General features: G+C 39.0%; 1 protein-coding gene across 4 annotated transcripts in view; it reads right to left on the reverse strand.

The window, feature by feature from the left end:
• LOC149267621 (Small GTP-binding protein) overlaps positions 1-19,263 on the reverse strand; it is a 462,582-nt gene that overhangs the window by 30,049 nt on the left and 413,270 nt on the right. For 3 of the 4 annotated variants that reach the window (XM_089433721.1, XM_089433718.1, XM_089433716.1), the window contains one exon: positions 16,639-16,716. The exons of the other annotated variant lie outside the window; for it this stretch is intronic. In XM_089433721.1, the coding sequence (XP_089289847.1) occupies positions 16,639-16,716 (78 nt within the window). The remainder of the gene's footprint in view (positions 1-16,638; positions 16,717-19,263) is intronic. 4 annotated transcript variants of the gene reach the window in all.

Genomic DNA, 19,263 nt, shown 5'->3' on the forward strand with positions numbered 1-19,263 from the left:
TCTGTTTGTGGATGAAAGGTTGTGCTCTTCTTCAGTCTAGTGTCCATTAACTCCCATAAACTTGACCAAAACTTTCCAACAAATCGGGAACCTCGATCAGAGACAATAGAAGTGGGTAACCCAAAATGCACCCAGACATGCTGAAAGAAGAACTTCGCTGTTTGTTCAGCTGTAATCTGTTTGCTACAAGGTATTAAAATACACATTTTGCTGAACCTGTCCAAAATAACATATAAATAGTCATGACCTTTTTTAGATTTTGGCAGTCCCCCAACAAAGTCCATGGAAACACTTTTGCAAGGACGAGAAGGAACTGGAAGTGGAGTGTACAAGCCTAGTTTTCTATTGTTGGCCTTGCTTTTAGCACACATGGTACACCCTTTAATATATCTAGAAATTGTTTCATGCATTCTCGGCCAATAACAAAATCTTTGTAGTTGTGCAACTGTTTTACTCGCACCAAAATGACCTGATATTAAAGAAGTGCGTGCTCTCAGATTATGTTAACTCTTTCAGTTTGAGGAATGCATAACTTTCCCAAATGATACAAGAGTTGGTCCTTAACATGATAATCCAATTCTCCTACTTGTTTGCCATGACATAAAGTTGCATATATATCTTTAAAATCTATATCTTGAGCATATTGTTCAATGTAGCTTTCATGCATTACTGAGTTATGCCTAAGTATAGTAGATGCATTTATAATTGGTTTAGACAACATATCTGCAACTTTATTATGTATGCCTTTCTTATATCTGATGACTAGATGAAACTGTTGTAGAAATCCCATCCACCTATAGTGTCTTGATTGCTGCAACTTAGTTTGTGACTGTAAATATTGAAGTGGTTGATGATCAGTATGTATAACTGTTTCTTTGCCCAATAGGTAATGTTTCCAACTTTTCACACTCTATACTAATGCATACAATTCTTTATCATATGTGGGATAATTAACTACTGCAGAATTAAATGTCTCAGAATGGTAGCATATGGGTTTACCATGTTGCATCAACACTGCTCCCATGGCATAGTCACTGGCATCTATTTCGATCTCAAATGGTCTTTGAAGATCTGGCAATGCTAGTACTGGTGTTGTACTAATTTTTTCTTTCAAGGTGTCGAAGGCTTTCTGCTGTTTGCCTCCCCACTGAAACACCTTGTTCAATCTTGTCAAAGCATGTAAGGGAGCTGCAATTAAGAAAAAGTTAGCAATAAACTTTCTCCAATATTGTGCTGCTCCTAGGAAGCTTCTAACTTCGGTAGCAGATTTGGTTTTAGGCCAGTTTACAATGACTTTGACCTTAGAGGGATCTATCTTCAATTCACCACCCCCTACTATATGACCCAAATAATTCAAAGATGTTTTGCCAAATTCACATTTTGATAACTTAACATAGAGATTTTCTTTTTTCAAAACATATAGAGTCTACTTTACATGCTTCAAATGTTCTTCCCATGTTTTACTGAAAGCAAGAATGTCATCCAAATATACAATTACAAAATCATCAACAAAATGCCTGAGTACATCATTCATTACTCTCATGAAAGTGGTAGGAGCATTAGTTAAGCCAAAAGGCATAACTAGCCATTCATACAACCCTTGCTTTGTTTTGAAAGCAGTTTTCCATGCATCTTGTTCTGCTACTCTGACCTGATGGTAGCCACTACACAAGTCTAACTTGGAAAAGTAAACAGCTTCTTTCAGTTGATCTAATAGATCATCTATGCGAGGAAGAGGATAACAATTCTTGATCGTTATTTTATTCAGTGCTCTGTAATCAATGCACATCCTCCACGAACCATCTTTCTTTCTCACCAACACGATTGGAGATCTGCATGGTGATATGCTTGGTCTTATGAACCCTTTTTCGAGCAGCTCGTATACTTGCTTCTTCATTTTTGCATTCTCTAAAGCGTATAACCTGTACATTCCGATGTTAGGCAATGGAACATCTTGCTACAAATGAATATCATATACAATTTCCCTTTTGGGTGGCAGACCTTTAGGTTCTTGAAATAATATATCATATTTTGAAACAAATTTTTCTAAATCAGCTTTTTGTTTAGCATCACAGCCCTCAAATACATTGGTTTTATCACGTTTCCTTTCCTTTACAACCATCAGTAAAAATTGCTTGCATGAATTTACAATTCTTTTCATTTGCCCTGAGTTAATGAGAGCGTAGTTATTTTTGAGCTGATGAGCTCTTACAGTATATTCTATTCCATCTTTTGTAAGTTGATACTTATTTTCGGCTCTATAGAAAATGGCTTTTCTATCATACAAGTAAGGACTTCCTAAAACAATTCCATGTATATCCAAGGGAACTATGTCTAACTCAACCTCTCCTACAAATGTTGACCCAAATGCAAATCTAAGTTTACATTGTTTAGTCACTTGTAGCTTTGCTTTATCACATACCCAACCTAATGGATATGGCTTCTTGTGAGGTGTGGTGAGTAGTCCCAACTTCTTTACAATTGCTTCAAAAATCAAGTTTACTTGTGAACCACTATCAAATAAAGTATCAATCTTTTGATGCTTGGAAATAACCCTAATATGAAATAGCTCATGTCTTTTCCTCTCATTTTCTTCATTATCAATAGATTGTGCAGAATTACTAGTAGATGCTTTAGAATTTTTACCTTTTATACCTGTAGCTGTGATTATTGTTTCATCACCTAACTCCGACCCCAAATCTTTCTGAATAGCTGCAACAGTCTTCTTCTTCTTGCCATCGAACTTCTTGGGTTTCAGCTCTAGATGCAAAGACTAGCAATGTTCATCATCGTGTCCACCCTTCTTGCAGTGAGTGCATCAAGGTTTGTCTTTCTCTCTTTCCATTTTTGCTTCCTCTTTTCCTTTTTCTTGCTTGCAGTGGGTTTTGATGATCCCCCAATCTCTGGGTTCACAGTCTTGCCTCTAACCTCTAGATGTGTAGCTTGAACAGATACCTCATCTATGCTAGTAGGGTTAAACATGAGAATGGTGTGCCTCAAATAGCTGTGTAGACCACCTATATACTTCAGCAAAGTTTCAGGTGAGTCTAAAGAAATGCCTAGAATTAAAGCTCTTTTTCTAAATTCTTGGGTATAGCTTTGTACACTTTGCCCCTTTAATTGGCGACGAGTTTGCCAACTCATCATAGCTTGCTGCATATAATCTAGTGGATAGAATTGGTTTTTAATGGCAGAAACAAATTCACTCCAGGTAGAAAGAATTTTACCATGCTTCTTCAGATCAGCTTGTGTCCTACCTTCCCACCATACTAAGGCAGTGCCTCCAAGGTGTAGGTTGGCCAGCTGAATTTTACTCTTGTCTGAATCAATATTCTGCACCCTGCAATACACATCAATCTGTCTAATCCAGTTATCTAGCTTCTCTACATTTAAATCTCCATCATATATTGGCAAATCAAATTTAACATCTAATTTAATCAAAGATGTTTTCTTCTTTTTATTTGCAGGGCTATCAGGAGGGGTTGTTAGAGGAGGCTCTTTCCCTTTCCCTTTGCCTTTAGAATGGCCATCTAGTAGACGTTCCTCCATTCCTTTCTCTTGTTTGGAGGTTGAAGTGTCTTCACTTCAACCTTTCTTAAATTCTTGATACATCTCCTCTACCATGGCTCTCATCGTCATGAAACTGTCCATGAACTGAGAATCTGATTCCAAGGGAGTTTCTTCTGCCATTTTCCTCCTAGGATAGACTCTTCCTATTTCTGGGTTAGCTTCAACCAATTCCCCTTCTCCTAATTTGAGCTTTGACCTAGTTATCATTCAACAATTCAGCACAAGCTTGTCTAACCTTAGCAACCTAAAGCTCTGATACCACTTGATCTGTCAATGAGATCTAAGACAATTAATAAGGTATTACAGAATCATGTGCATGGATTTGTCTAAATTATTTTATGCAATGGATCAATAATATTGCGAAATACACAGACCATGAAGCAGTAAAGAAGCATAATAGAAAACACACACAAACACAGAAAATTTAATAAGGAGTTCACCCAATACTCCTGGGCTACATCTCCTGATCTAGCCTTCAGTGGTGACCTCTCTATTATGTCTTCAAACAGAGTTTACAATAGTATGAGCTCAATTTGAGACTCAATACACAACAGATACAACAACAAGAGTTTGCTTGAACCTCTCAAGCCTCTCTGAGTACACAGACTCTCTTAGTCACTCTCTGTCTCTGTCTTTGCTCTGTCTTGGCACTGCATGCTCCTGCTTCTATTTTTTATGGCTTTTAAAGCCAAACTACTTTGCCTGTTCATTTCCGCTTCTCGGCTTTTTGTCTGCCGGCGTCTGTCTACTCGAACCCCTCTTCTAGCGATAAACAATCATTGTATAACGCATTTAGGGGAGGTGGCCACCTATCCTGCAACGGATGAGTGCATCGAGCCTTCGAAATCCCTGAAACGGCCACTTTCTGTTAACACATAGAAATGCATTCAAACTGCAAAAATCCGCCAAAATCACTATTCATCCAAACTTCAAATATTCAAAATTGTGCCCTATTCTCCTATCAGGTCCACCTATAAGTCGCGATATCACATCTCCACCGTTGATCTGGGAGATCCAGATCCAACGGCTGAGATCCGTTTCGGGCGGCCCTTTCATACGGGAGTTAACCGCCCAATGAGAGTGGTTTCCTCTCTCCTCGGCCTAGACACGTGGCAGCTCTTGTATGGTTTTGGGTGGAGCCTGGCCCAAACCTCTTTCCGCCTTCGGCGCGCCCGAAATCCTGCCTGTTTCGTGGATTTCCCTTTTATATTAAAATACATTAAAACTGTGAAAATAACGTAAAAATGGCTCCCTTCGGACTTTAAAATGTTATGTATTTTCATTCCCAAACCCCTTTGGATCCGGGTTTTACGCATCAGTGCTTTCCCTTTGTGTTTCGTTTAATAACGAAATATATGAAAATACATTAAAAATGGCGTTTGACAGATCTCAAATCCTATGAAATAGCGCCTATATTTCCATCGGGTTCGGCTGATCGCATCATACATATATCTATATATATATATATATATATATATATATATATATAGATATATATATATATGTATGTATGTATGTATAAGCCCTGCGCCATTGTGTTTGCCGATTGCGATTTGGCGATGCAACGTGGGCACGCAGATCGACGGTCCTCGTTGACTCTGTCGATCTCCATCGCAAGTTCCATAGGGTCTACGTTGATATCTGCCGATTGCCATCGCCGATTGCGATTCACCGATCGGATCTGGACGGTTGATCGGCCAGATCCGACGACTCCTGTGCATCCACTGTTCAAGCGCCGATAGCTTTGTTTTCACTGATTTCTTTGTGTTTTTGGCTCCCGATAGCGTTTTCCGTTATTTTGTGAAGGTTTGATTATGCAATACTTTTGATATTTTAGAGGATTTTTGAAGACTTAGAGGGTAAATGGATCCATTTTGGACCACGAACAGAGAACTTCCAGGAGGGAAGTAGAGGAGTGTCATGGCACTTCACGGGGTAAGAGACCAGGATAGACTAGACAGAGCATCAAACTTTGCAGTTTGCAAGGCCAAAATCTTATCAATGCTTAACAAGAATCATGTCAAGAACTTCGCCTTGAAGGTTATAGCTATCCTAGTCAACCCCAATGATAACGACAAGTACAAAGAGGCGATGGTGAGGGCCAAGTGCATTATCCTTGATGGGGTCAAGGATCATGTGGTACCACATATAGCCGAGAAGGAAACAACAGTTGAGATGTGGGAGGCTCTAAAGAATTTGTACCAGCATACTTCTGTGCAAAGAAGAATGCTGCTCGAGAACTAGATGAGGTCATATCAGATGAAGAAGGGTCAATCGATTGACACCTTCCTCAGAGGAGTGAATGAGATCCGAGACCAGTTGACTACTATAGAAGCGACGCCGGATCAGGAGCTTTTGTTGAGGTCAACCGTGAATGTTGTCTCAGAAGATTGGGAAGTGTTTGTCCAGAGGATCCTGGGCAGAGGGACTCTCCTACCTTGGGACGAGATGTGGGCAACTCTTTGCCAGGAAGAGATCAGACGACATTCGAAGATAGGTAGCAGCAGCAAAGGGATCAAGGTCAAGGAGGAGGAGGAGGATCTGGCCCTAGCATCTGAGGGAAAGCAGGAGAAGTGGATCAGTTACTTACTTCTCAGTGACTGAGTTACATTGCAGTAGCAGTTAGCAGTGGCACGATGCAGCATGATAAGAGGGGGTTGCAGTGCAGATGCAGTGTTGGGAGGATGGACCAGCAGCAGCACGGATGCAGAGGGAGTTGTCATACGGATGCAGCAGTGGCAGTGGCAGGGCCATGGGCAGCAGTACAAGATGCAGTGGTGCAGAGGATATTAGGCAGGGAGGCCTAGCATCAGCATAGGTACTGGTGTTGTATAATCAGAGTAATGCTCAATGGGGAGTATTACTAAAGCACAGTCCTCGCTAAGGAGTGTTGATTTGGGGTAGCATCGAATGTGCTCTAGCCATGAAAATTGGTGGAGAGGCTAAAGCGCATGAGATCTCCAAGACCCAGAAATGGTTTGGGCAGATTCTAATTGGTTTGGGAGATATTAAAATAATTAATATTTTTAATGGAGTTCATAAGTCTAAACTTAGGAAAAATAAAATAATAATGGGTATTAATATAAAACTGGGTTAGAAGGGTCCAAAAGTCATGGATCAAGCCAAATATAATCTTAGCAGCAGGAGTGATGCAGAGGGTCCCAAAGGCTGCGCAGTGCCTCAGAGGGCTAACGCAGAGGGTTCTAAGGCTGACGCAGAGGCCAAGAGGGCTAACGCAGTGCTTCAGTGTTGTTGGAGAGGGTTTTGTGGCGCAGGTTTTCTGAATACCTGCTTCCAAATAGAGAGGTATTACTGTTGGTTATTTTTTCTATCAATTAGGCGAGTTTGGCACCTAGTTGTACTCAAGGATAGATTGCATAATAATAAACCCTCAGAATTGCTCCACGTTTTTCCTGCATTGGGTTTTTCCAGGGACGAGTTGTCCAGAATAACGGTTTCACTTGTGTGTTTAATTTTTTTTCAACTGTTGATTTGTAGATGGTTGAGACTGTATTGTGTTTATTTCATTATTTATATGCTTTAAATAACTTGTTCGTAATTAACAAGTGGAAGAAATAAACCAAAAGAATACGGATTAAATTTCTAACAAGTTAGACTTAGAAATTTCAACATTCTCCACATAATAAACATATGGTGCTCCTAATGGCTGTGAGGACACATAGGTAACCTCATGGGTCTCTGAGTAAGTCAAAGATGCCTGCAGACCATTTGTAAGGGCTCACATGATGGTATAAGTGATGCCACATCAGCATACAAAAGTCATGGGTCATCTGCCAAGTGCATGGTACAACTACCGGGTTGGTTGGACAAAGGTGAACTAGGTGCATCTTCCTCATCCAATAGGTGAACCTCGAGCAATCTCTGAGCATCTCTGGGGATCAGTGGAGTGTTGACTACCGTTGTGGAGGCCCATGGCTCTCAACACACACCCTACATGTGCCAATGTAGCACTCTGGATGGTTAGAAGTTAGAACCCCATATAGGGAGACCAAACCCAAGATGGAGACCACCTACAATCCTACATAAGATCCAATGTGTCCCCTAGCCTTCCAACACAACAAGTCATCAAGGAAATTGAGTAAAAGAGCTTACAAACCATGGACCATAGGAGTGGACTTCATAACGGCATGCGCTTCCATAATGGGCTTTGGCATGTGCTAATGTCTCCAAGCTCCAAATGGGCTTAACCAAGTATCCCATTAAGTGGTTACTACTTCTAAAGAGGATAATATGTCCAAGGTACATCCTTCAAAAGGTGGTGGCATGTGGTAAAGAGATGAATGGAGTGGGGAATGAAAAGGGGCAACCCTGGGCCACATGATGGGGTACATGGGAAGCTAGTAAAAGGGAAACCCACACTTCGGTATAGAATGTATAGGAGGGAGCAGTCGTGGTACATGAGGTGCCCCAGCCTTGATTTTTCCACCTTTCTTTATACGCCTTTTCCCTTTTTATGATTTTTTCTTTAATTAATTGCTCGGGGCTCAAGGGGTAAGAGCATGATGTGTGAGATATGGTAGTGGATACCCCCTTTAACATAGGGCGACTCATTGCCCACCAGGGGTTGGGACAATCATGGGTTCCTAAATGATAAAGGAGGCTTATCTAGGGCCTGTAGGAACCAAGGTGATGGCCATGATGATGGGGTAGAGTTCATGTGTTGGATTTCGCCCACATGCTAAATGTGTTTGTCCCGACCATCTTTTGCATTTTGTGGTACATTTTCTTATTGAATGTGGCCAACTATGCTTTTATTTTTTTTTAGCTACATCAAAATTCAGGGCATCATTCCAGGCCCCACCCAAGGTGTGGGCAACAGGAAGGGGAGAGCTAACCCAATGTGGACCAATGGAGGAATGTGGACCCATGTGGGAGAAATGATGAATCGAGTTATAATGAGTGGAAAGGGGGCAATATATGTGGATGAGGGAGCGGGACCACAGAACCAAAATCAGGGTTTCCCATGAAATACCATGCCTAAAGTCAAATGGTCAATAAAAGAGATCCACTGGACTAGAATCCAAGGTTAATATCCAAAAGGAGTCTAGGGGACAAGAGCACATACCTAGCCCATTCCTTACACCAAATACCCCCATTAATTCTTGCCTAGAAGTGTCCATCATAAGCAAACTCCAGTACTCAATTACCAAATGACAAGACATACCTCTAGGTTCAGAAGGCCCACCTTTAAACATACAATCATCACAGATGGGTGAGGGACGAGCTAGTTGGTGGCTACAAGGGGTTGTCGGTTGAGTGTTGGAAATACTGAGAGGGGGGTGAATCAGTGTTCCTTACCAATTAGCACTTTTAAATCTTTTCAGAGCAGTAGTTAATCTTCAATTATTATTAATGTTTATGCAGTGATAACAGTAAATAAAAGAACACAGTAGGCACAAGAATTTTAGGTGGAAAACCCCCTTCGGGTCAAAAAACACCGAATGTTTTTCTAATAAATTCTATAATCTTCAGCCCCAACTGAAATGAAAGCAACAACTCTCTATAATTCTAGAAAAACATTCTTCTCCAGCCCCCACTGGAAGGACGCCCCAATGCCCTGGTTTCTTCAGTAATCAACTAAATGGATGCCCAACACCCTAGCGAGCCACAACTTGCCCTAGCACCACCCTACCACCCTAAAGTGTTCACAGGCCCGAACTTGAAGGTGGCTTCATACACCTACCGAGCATCTCCCTGCCACCCTATAATGATTGAAATAAGACATGATTGTGGATTCCCAAAACAGGGACAACAATCTACGATACTTTAAGATGTACAATAATTTTCGTGTACTTGACCAAATACCCAATCACTCTCTGAATTGCAACTCAACCATGACATCATCCCAACAATGACTCCTATACCTCCCAATAATGCCTTTTCAACTCTAGGCAGATTGACTCTTTCACAATAATGACTCTTCCAATGATGACACTTTTACAAATGACTCTTTTACAACTTTACAATGATGACTCTTGACCTTGACACTTCTTCACAATATACAAATGGTTGTCATGTCTTCAAAGGATGTCTCGCTGCAATGCTTCCTTTGATTTGATACTTCTACTCTTGAATTTTTGCTTGAAGTTTATCTTGAATCTTTTTCTACTTGCATGAAAAATTTCCCTGGCGAAACCAATCCCAAAACAAAACAAAATACCCTTTAACTTACCTCTACCCTCAAAACACATGTAAGTGCATAATAATGAATAAATACAAATTAAAATTACAATGCGTACCTAAAGTGTGCTTGTCACTTTTGTTGTTGACTTGTTGCAACAGTAGACAAAGACTCCCACTCTTGATATAGGCCTGGACTCTATGCAAGACTATATCCAAAACTGACCTAAAGATATATACAATAAAAACTGATGACAGACCTTAGACTTGTGATGGACCAAGTTCTAAGTACAACAACAAAGACCATTCTATCAACTATGACAAGACAAGTAACATGAACTTACAACATCATATAGATTTAGCAGACTTGGTGTAGCATCAAGAATATGTAGCATCAAATGTGTAGTATCAAGAATAGGACATCCGAAATGTGGTATCAAAACTAATTGTGACATATAGAGACATAGAGATATAACCGAGACCCTGTATGTACTTACGTTGTTCTGCAAAAACATATGCCAGAGATGATACTCATATTTCAAATGTAAACACTAATCATACATACCTTGCTGTAGGAGACTTACCCTTGACTGTTGATGTGTGGTCCTTACTGGAATGATCCTTGAATGCATGCATTTTCTTGCCTTCTAGGAGCTCAATATTGAGTCTGTTGTATCTATGTAATTTCGGATCTCTAGGGTCTAAAATTTCGTCCTGTGGTAGACCTCCGAGTCCTCTTTCCAACCCCACAGGTCTGATCAAGATTGGATTCTTCAAGAAAGAGTTATCCCCAATCTCCCGCGATGACCTAATTATAGACTGGTTTAGTAGAGCAAACTTGTATGAAGTGCCACATGTCACTGTTGTGACCTTCGGCCCTAAAAATGCTACTCAACAAACTACAATCCGTCTTCTTTCTGTGACTATTTACGAAATTTGAATCCAATGTTCAAAGATAAAGTTATGATGATTTTCCCAATGTCACCTATTTGACATGGAATTTGGGAGCCTGCAAAAATCCTAACTTCCTTAGATCATATCTCTGAAAATATAGCGAACCAAGATATGAAATTCAATCACGAGGTTCATCAAGATTTTGGCTCAAATGAGTTTTAATTTCAACTTCTGAAGCTTTGTAGAAAAAAAATTTATAGAGAAAATGCCACGATGGCCTATTTGAAGCCACAAAATCCCTACTACAGGAGAATATGAGGGTCATTATTTATATGAATGTCTTGAGTTGAGAGGGTCCTCAACAAGTGAACGTTGGAGGGGTTTTAGGAGCAATTTTTTTATTAATTATTGATTATTCAATGACCACAACCAATTATGAGCGCCATGCCACAACCCCATAGGGTTTTAGCCCACTAACTGGGGTTACTAACTTCAAATATGAACATCTCTCAAACCATGAAAAATTAATTGGCGTGCCATATATCAATGAAAACATCTCGACGAGTAGAATCCATCTAGAAGATCCTTGACTCAAATAGAGTAAGTTGTCAAGTCAAAATTCCCATGCAAGATCGAGGTAGCCCTTGGTGTTGCTTGGGTTGACATCAATGACAACCACTGATCAACACTGAAGACCATCTTGGAGAAAAAAATTCTCCTAGTGATATCACCCACAAAAAGGTGGGTAACACTACCATCCATACATGATGCCATACTATTGCGCTGCACACATATGCGGTGACATGCTAATGAAATATATGTTGAGGAGGAAATGACCCAAACATAGAGAAGCATAGCAGTGCCGAGACTATATAAAATGGTATTGAAACCATAATAAAAACGATGAGCCATAACAATTGTACCGAGACTATATATATGAGCCATATTAAATAACATGTCCATGCGTTTGAGCCGAAACTATGACATAAGATATAACGTGAAGTATGAGTCGAGACTGTGATGTATGAGTCAACACTATATGAGTTGACACTGTAATGTATGAGCCAAGACTGCCGAGACATATGCTATGAGACTATGTGGGTGCCCAACCATATGTGAGAGTGATTACAAATATAGTGAATGTGATGTGATCCATAATGTAAATATCATATCAACAAAGATGCGAGACATGCCTAGCCATTTGTGGGGGTCATTAAAGAAGCGAGAATCTTGTAGCATGTTAATCGAGACCTCAAAATAATCTTCAATCCATCAAGCGAAATTTAGGAATACTATCTATTGTTTAATTACTGTGAACTGTAGAGAAAAGCCCTGCCTCAGAATCATATGTGATAGACAAATATAGTGATCATTGCATGCCTCAGAAAGTTGTACGAATCCTATTCTGAATTCCAATGAGCAATCAGATAACACCTCACACTTAGATGTCATGAACCAAGAGATACATGGAGATTTCTTATTTATACAATTCGATGGAGGGACTTGTTTATGAGGCCGACTTTAGAATGGGAAGGAAACTCAACTTTCAAATTTGAATTTCACTTAATAATCGCTTTTTAATAATTGCATGTCCATGTAATAATAATAAAAATTTCTTTAAGACTTAATGGGCTTTCCTTTGGGGCTTAGGGTTTCCCTTGGGGAAATTTATCCTGAAGCTGCCAAATTTTAACACGTGGCACTATCAACTATGGACTGAGATACACTATCAGGAATTTGAGGCTACATGGATATTCTGATGCTAACTGGGCCAGTAGTGTGCAGGATAGAAAGATCATGTTAGGATGTTGCTTCTCTTTGGGATCTGCTTCAATTTCTTGGATGAGCAGAAAGCAAAAATCGGTTGCTCTAAGAACCGTCGAGGCTGAATATATTGTAGCTAGTATGGCTAGTTGTGAAGCTATTTGGTTGAGGAAGCTCTTCAGTGAACTATTTGAGCATGTGTTGGATACCACCATTATCTATTGCAACAATCAAAGTGGGATTCACCTTTCAGAGAATCCCGTGTTCCAGGATCGCTCCACGCATATTGATATTAGGTACTACTTTATCCGGGATATGGTACAACAAGGAGCAATAAGGCTCCAACAAATCAAGTCAAATGAACAGGTTGCTAACATCCTCATGTAGCCCTTAGGGAAAGTCAAATTCTTGGCTTTCCGAGAGAGACTTGGAGTCGTGGAAGGACCCTCCCATGAGGGTCCCACTTGAGTTAGACATTGAGCTCTAGGAGCTCCTGGGGGCCTGGGGTACTTCTTGGAGCTATGTGCGACCATAGGGTGAGTGGTTCACCTTCCCTATAGGTACATTATGTACAGGGTGAGTGGTTCACCTTCCCCTGTGATACCCCATGATGATATATGTGAGCATAGGGTACGTGGTTCACCTTCCCCTATGGCTGATGATATATGCATGGGATGAGTGGTTCACCTTCTCCTATGGCATATGAGCAAGATGAGTGGTTCACCTTCTCTTGCAGATGCCCTATAATACATCCTACCCTTGCAGTTTGGGACTCTTGGGAAGTACCTCTCATTTGGCCAATGAGTCGAGAAAAGAGGATAGGGACCATAGCACTTCAAATTGACGCATCATAAACTGTCGTACTCCCTATGTCTAGGATGCATAATGTTTAACAACTTGATCGGTCAAGGTCAAGTCTGATTGGGGTTCTAGCCTTGGTTATGTGGACTGACTTTCATCAGTGGAGAGTAGTAATGTCTTATGACTCACTCTTGATCGATCCTTCTTATTATCTATATCAATCTTCAACAGAGACGAGATGAGATGCATAGATAGTACATGATGATCTAGATGGCATGATGATGGATGCATATTGGCAGGTGGAACTCTCCCTAGTTGAAAGGGAGTGTTAAGATGTGCAACTAGGGCCAAATTCCACTTTGGGCATCTCATTTGAAGAAGATGGTTATTGGATTGAATTCCTCTTTTCGAGAGGACCAAACTGACCTAAGGATCACTAAATTTGGACAACGATAAATATGTTTATGATATCAAGCCCACAAGTGTACAATTTGTCAAGGTTGGCTTGGGGTCAAGTTGGACAAATTAACCCTCTTCCATCACATATATATAGAAGAGACCTCCAACCTCATTTGACACATTCACAACACATCATTCTTCTCTCTCCTCATCTGATTGGGTTGTACAAACCACAGGCAGCCTGTTTCATCTCACACGTGCAAGTTTTTGCAGGTTAATTTGACTAGGCATTGACTTTTTGTTTAAGCCATATTTGACTAGCATTGAGTGAGGCTCCTTTGACCTATTTTGACTGTGATTTTTGGAGGATTAATTCTGTTTGACCAAGCCACATTTATTGGCATAGAAATCGAGAAAATATGAGCAAGTCGACATGCATTGACCGTAGGCCTGAGGTGGCATTTTGACCGTAGGGCTGACCTTTTGTTTGACCATGTTTAACCGCTTCAAAGTTGATTGTTTTTGTTGTTGTTTCACTGTCAAGAGAGGTCGATTTTCTCTCTCCTTTGACAAAGTTGTTTTGGAAGAGTTTGACTAGCCTTTGACCATTGTTAACTTTTTGGTTAGGGCAGAATTCGACTGCTATTGACTGAGGGCAGAATTGCAGATTTGACTGGGCTAGTTGTTTGGCATTTGGACAGTGGTATTGGATCATCAAATTGGCAAGTCAATTTTGACATTGACTTTGTATTATTGTACTCTCTCTCTATTGAACTAAGGGTTTTCCCCATCTTGGGGTTTTTCCTTGGCTTGAGCCAAATTCTTGTGTTCTCTTGTCTTGGCTTGTTTTCTGCAGTTTATCGTTTATGTTCTATCTACAGTTATAGTCAATGTGAATTAATGTTTTACGTAATTGCTAGTGAAAATTAAGTGGAAATTATCATTGGTCAAATAAAAGGACATTGAAGTAATTGTTGCAAGCATAGAAAGTACCATTGCTATCTGAAATTAATAGTACAGATTTTATAGTGCAGCGTTAGCAGTAGCACAGATGCAGCATCAAAGCTTTGCAATAGTTGGTGGGCAGTGGCAGGCACTCACAGTGGCCAGACACCAGCAGCGTGTATGGAGGATGTTACAGAGACAGGGTGTTGTAGCAACAATGCAACACTAGAGTTGGAAAGAACACCTTCCTCGCTAAGAGGGAGTGTTAATTTTTGTAGCATCGGAGGTGTTCTAGTCTCCAAACCTTGTGGAGAGGCTAAAACACAAGAGTTCTCTAGAACCCAGAAAAACTTTCAAGAAAATCCACCTAGAAATGCCTTAATTAAGTTAATTCATTAGAAATTAATTTTTTCCTAAGTCTTAGGGAAAATGATTAATTAACAACAATTAATTAAGGAAGGTGAGATTTCTTTAGAAAATCATAGGATCGAATAGGAAATGATCTCAGCCACCGATTAAGTCCTAATCTTGGTCGTTGGAGTCCCAACTAGAGATTATAAGAAGAAGTCTATGGGTAGATGGAGAGGCACACTCGCAGAGTGAGTTTCCTTAGGCAGTTCAATTTTCTAGAGAGCAACATTCGGGTTGGAGTCCCAACTAGAGATTATAAGAAGAAGTCTATGGGTAGATGGAAAGGCACACTCGCAGAGCGAGTTTCCTTAGGCAGTTCAATTTTCTAGAGAGCAACATTCGGCTAGAAGAGTTTGAACCAGAGATGGGACGCAGAGACAAAGATGGGTAAGGACAATGAGTTTAGAGGACGTTTTCTAGTTTCGGAGAGTCAGCTACAAGAGGGTTGAGTTTCTTCAATGAGGCTGCGCAGGGAATGCACAGGCAGAGTTCGATTTAGATGGATTGAGGGTCAATTTAGTTGCTGGAGGCCAAGAGATTTTCCGGAGGGGCTAGCAAATCATTCTCAAAGGCTGACTTGGGCTAGACAACTTGATTAGAGCAGCTTCCATGCCAAGTGTGTGAGGGACTGTGTAGCATTGGCATAGAAGCAGACGCAGGGCTTTCGTGGAGCCCGGTTGGTGCTAGTTTCGGAGTTGGATCAATGTTGGGTGAGGCAAAATCCGTCTCATTAATTTTGTGGCCACATTATCTTGTAGAGGATAGCCAGTTTTTGGGCATCCAGTTGTACTCGGAATTTCTCACTATTGCGTAATAATAAAAAACCCCCAGTTGCTGCACCCGTTTTACCACATTCAGTTTTTCCGGACACTTTTGTTCAAAACAATGGTGTCAAATTTTTTATGTGTGTGTGCTAGCATATTTCTCAGTTCCTATTTTTGTTTCCGCAGTATTTTATTTGGTGAAGAAATTTCAGTGTGAATATTTCATTATTTTTCTGTAAACAAAATAAACTGCATAATTAATTTATTAGATAGAAGAAATATTTGCAGTTGTTGCATTTCAAAGAATTCTCATACTAGTCTGATTTATATGAATATGTTCATATAATTATGTTGGGGCTGCTGCTATATGTTATGGCTCTAAAGTCTTCCCTCAATTTCAAAAATCTTCATTAAATGTCAGAAAGCTATCATTAAAAGTTCTATGATGGCACCAATTTTTGTTAGATGCAAGACTGGAGACAGTTATGTGACATAAATAGTTTGAGAGACCATCATGAGTTCTCTTAGTAGTCAATAGAAGGATTATTCCGATACTTTAGTGAAAGCATCTCAACAACTCAAAAGTCATTTTTGATATATATGATTGTCTTGTTGAAAGCTTTCACCAGCTTTTTCGTTTATTTGGTGCCTTGAACTGCTTGACTGGAAGTTGTATAATACTGTGTGATGTAAAGTTTAAACAATGACATAGTATCCACATCTTTTTGCAGGCATAGAAACTTATTATAACAATCAACAGAGATGAGTATTGTGACTGCTAACAAGGAAAATAATTGGACTACAGAATCAGAAAACTCAAGCTTTTACAGAATCAGAAATGCAAGATTTCTCTAAAGTAATGTGATTTATCCAGTTCCTAACACAAGATGAGAACAAACTTGCATTCCTATATATCAAACAATGAGTTTCACAGAAATTTCAGATGTACCTGAATTGGAATTTTAAACAGTTGACGAGGTATAAGTTCCTTCAGTTTTTGAGTTAGTGCTCGTCCTATACTATAAGCCTACAAACATAAAACAATATTACAATGAAAAGACTTCATTCCATTTGCAGATACCAAAACAAACCTTCATAAATATTACTTTTTCTATATTTTTTCTTCATTTTCCAGATGAATCTGACAGATGGAAGTCTGGAATTCATCATCATCGAAGTGGCCATTTACTTGGAGAAATCATCTCCAAAAAACACTTTCTACTCATTATTTTTCTCCAAAAATATTTCATTATTAGAGACCAATATACAATATATCAAAGTACAAAATAAGAAAAAGTAATTTACATTGTATAGAAAGCTTCTTGATTCACTTGATTAAGGCATGTTTGTTAAGCAAGAGAAATTAAAGAGCATATCAATCATAGTTACCAAACTTCGGCCGAAATACGGTTGAGCTAAGTTATTAAGTTTGGTTCACATCAGCAATTAATTCCAATGAACACTAATTGGTTCATAGCAGCAATTAGTTCCAATGAATTTTAATGTGTTAATGTTGTCACGTCCCACTTACACCCATGCTTGCACCAATTAATAAGTTATGGATGCAGATATTGTTAATCTATTTAATATGTGTAACGATTCACTATTTTAGCAATTAATATGACAGTGCATTTAGACCTGGCAGGAATTAATAGGACTTCACAATTTACGTGGGTTGCATATTACATGAATTCCACGGCATACTTTATAAATTAGAACAGTGGCCACACCACATACACAATTAATGAGATTAGTGCCATCATTTTAATAAAAGATCTCACTTTTTGCAAACCTTTGTTTATATATATATATAATGTTCATTTTGTGGAGTGGATTCAATTCATATGCTCTTCTTAATCATATTTTGTAGCATAAAAACTTGTGCTGAAGCACAAAAAGACTGATAGCTTGAAAGCTTTAATATAAAAACACACACAAAAGTATTAAAATAACAATTTATTAATATATATGAAATGTATAAGATGATTTGAATGTATAATGAGGATCCTGCTCAATGTGGAAAAAGTCGAAGTCGGGATTAATTCGGCAAGGGTCCAAAAGTTGAAAAACTCGTCAAAGTCGGGAGTTTTTTGAAAAAGTCGGCAAAATTAAAAAAACACAAAATTATTCATTTTTATTTTTTATTTTTTTTAACATCTAGAGTATCCACAACATCAAATAAATGCATTTCCACATAAACATGTAAAGAAAGCTAATATATAATATGTATATGAAGTATGATGCTACATCACATATCAAAATAGTGAATCAACTCCTGAATTTTGAGTCCTGTCCGAGTCTCAACTCTCAAGAGTCAAAATATCAACAAAAAATATAATAAATGTATATCATGAGTCATCTAAAAGTCATCAAGTAATCAGTCACTCAGATCCTCTTCCCCTTTTAATTTTTGTTTCCGCTAATTGTATTAAGAAATAAGTCATGCATTTATTCAGTAGATTGTAATCTGCTTGGGTAATAAGGTGTCAGGTGGTAGGTCCAATGAAAATTAACAGTGAGTATCACAGTAGATGTGAAAATTAACGCTTGGTGAATCCAAGCTGCTTATTTTTTGAGAAAACAATAGATGTCAGATTATTAACCTAGCCTTGGCATCTATTATTCAAAAGCTCTTGGAGGTAAAATCCACTTCTGATACATAACCTTTCCCCACATTTACAGGGAATTCACCACTAAAGAAGGTTCCCTTTCAAAACGTGCTCTCATTGTAGGAAGGATCTTTGCTGTCACAAGATTTCACAGGGACTTTATTCCTGTCTGAAAAATGGGTTCTTTTTTGAGGCACTGGTTTTGTTTTTTTTTGGACAGGTTGTTGCTATTTGATCTTCATGACCTCCTCTTTGTTGTTTCTCCTGGAAGCATTCAACAACTGTAACAATGTTTTTATGGTGTGGGGTTCTTTCTACGGAAGACTGTTGTATGCCTGTCATTTTGGTACTTTTGTAATCTTTTGAAGGGGCAGTGGCTGTTAGAGTCTGGATCATTGAAAGCCTGGAGGCTTAGCCAATGTATACTTTGCTTTCTAACTAGAAATATGAAGTATAAACTATAAAGATTTGTTTTTCCTTGGAAAACAAAAACATATCTTAACCTCAAAACTAACAGATTACAAATGAGACTGCTATGCTCGCAAGAAGTATGACAAACAATACAATGTAATAACTTGAAAATGCATGGATGGAAGCTTCAATTTATAGTTTTTTCACCTTTGCGGCCTCTTTATCGGTGGCCTGGGAAGGGAGGAAGACTTTTTGGGTCGACTCCCGATTAAATCGGGAGTATAAGGAAAAAATCGTGATTTTTTCCTTTGTGAAAAAGTCGCCAAAAAGTCGGGGGATTAAATCGTTTAGTTCAAAAAATCGCGTTTTTAGGATTAAATCGGGATTTTTTGCAGACTTTTTCCACACTGATCCTGCTTTTATACCTCAGCAGGTGATCTGTCGTGAATGGAGACATGCCTTTTCACTTAATTTAATGACTAATTAACCTAAAGAATATTTTAATTATTTAATATTTATATTTATTTTATTTAGCTAATTGTTATGAATTATAT

This window comes from Pinus tabuliformis, chromosome 6 (genome assembly GCF_031772625.1).
Source record: "Pinus tabuliformis cultivar Carrire ecotype Pingquan chromosome 6, CPIR1, whole genome shotgun sequence".
NCBI classification, from domain to species: Eukaryota; Viridiplantae; Streptophyta; class Pinopsida; order Pinales; family Pinaceae; genus Pinus; species Pinus tabuliformis.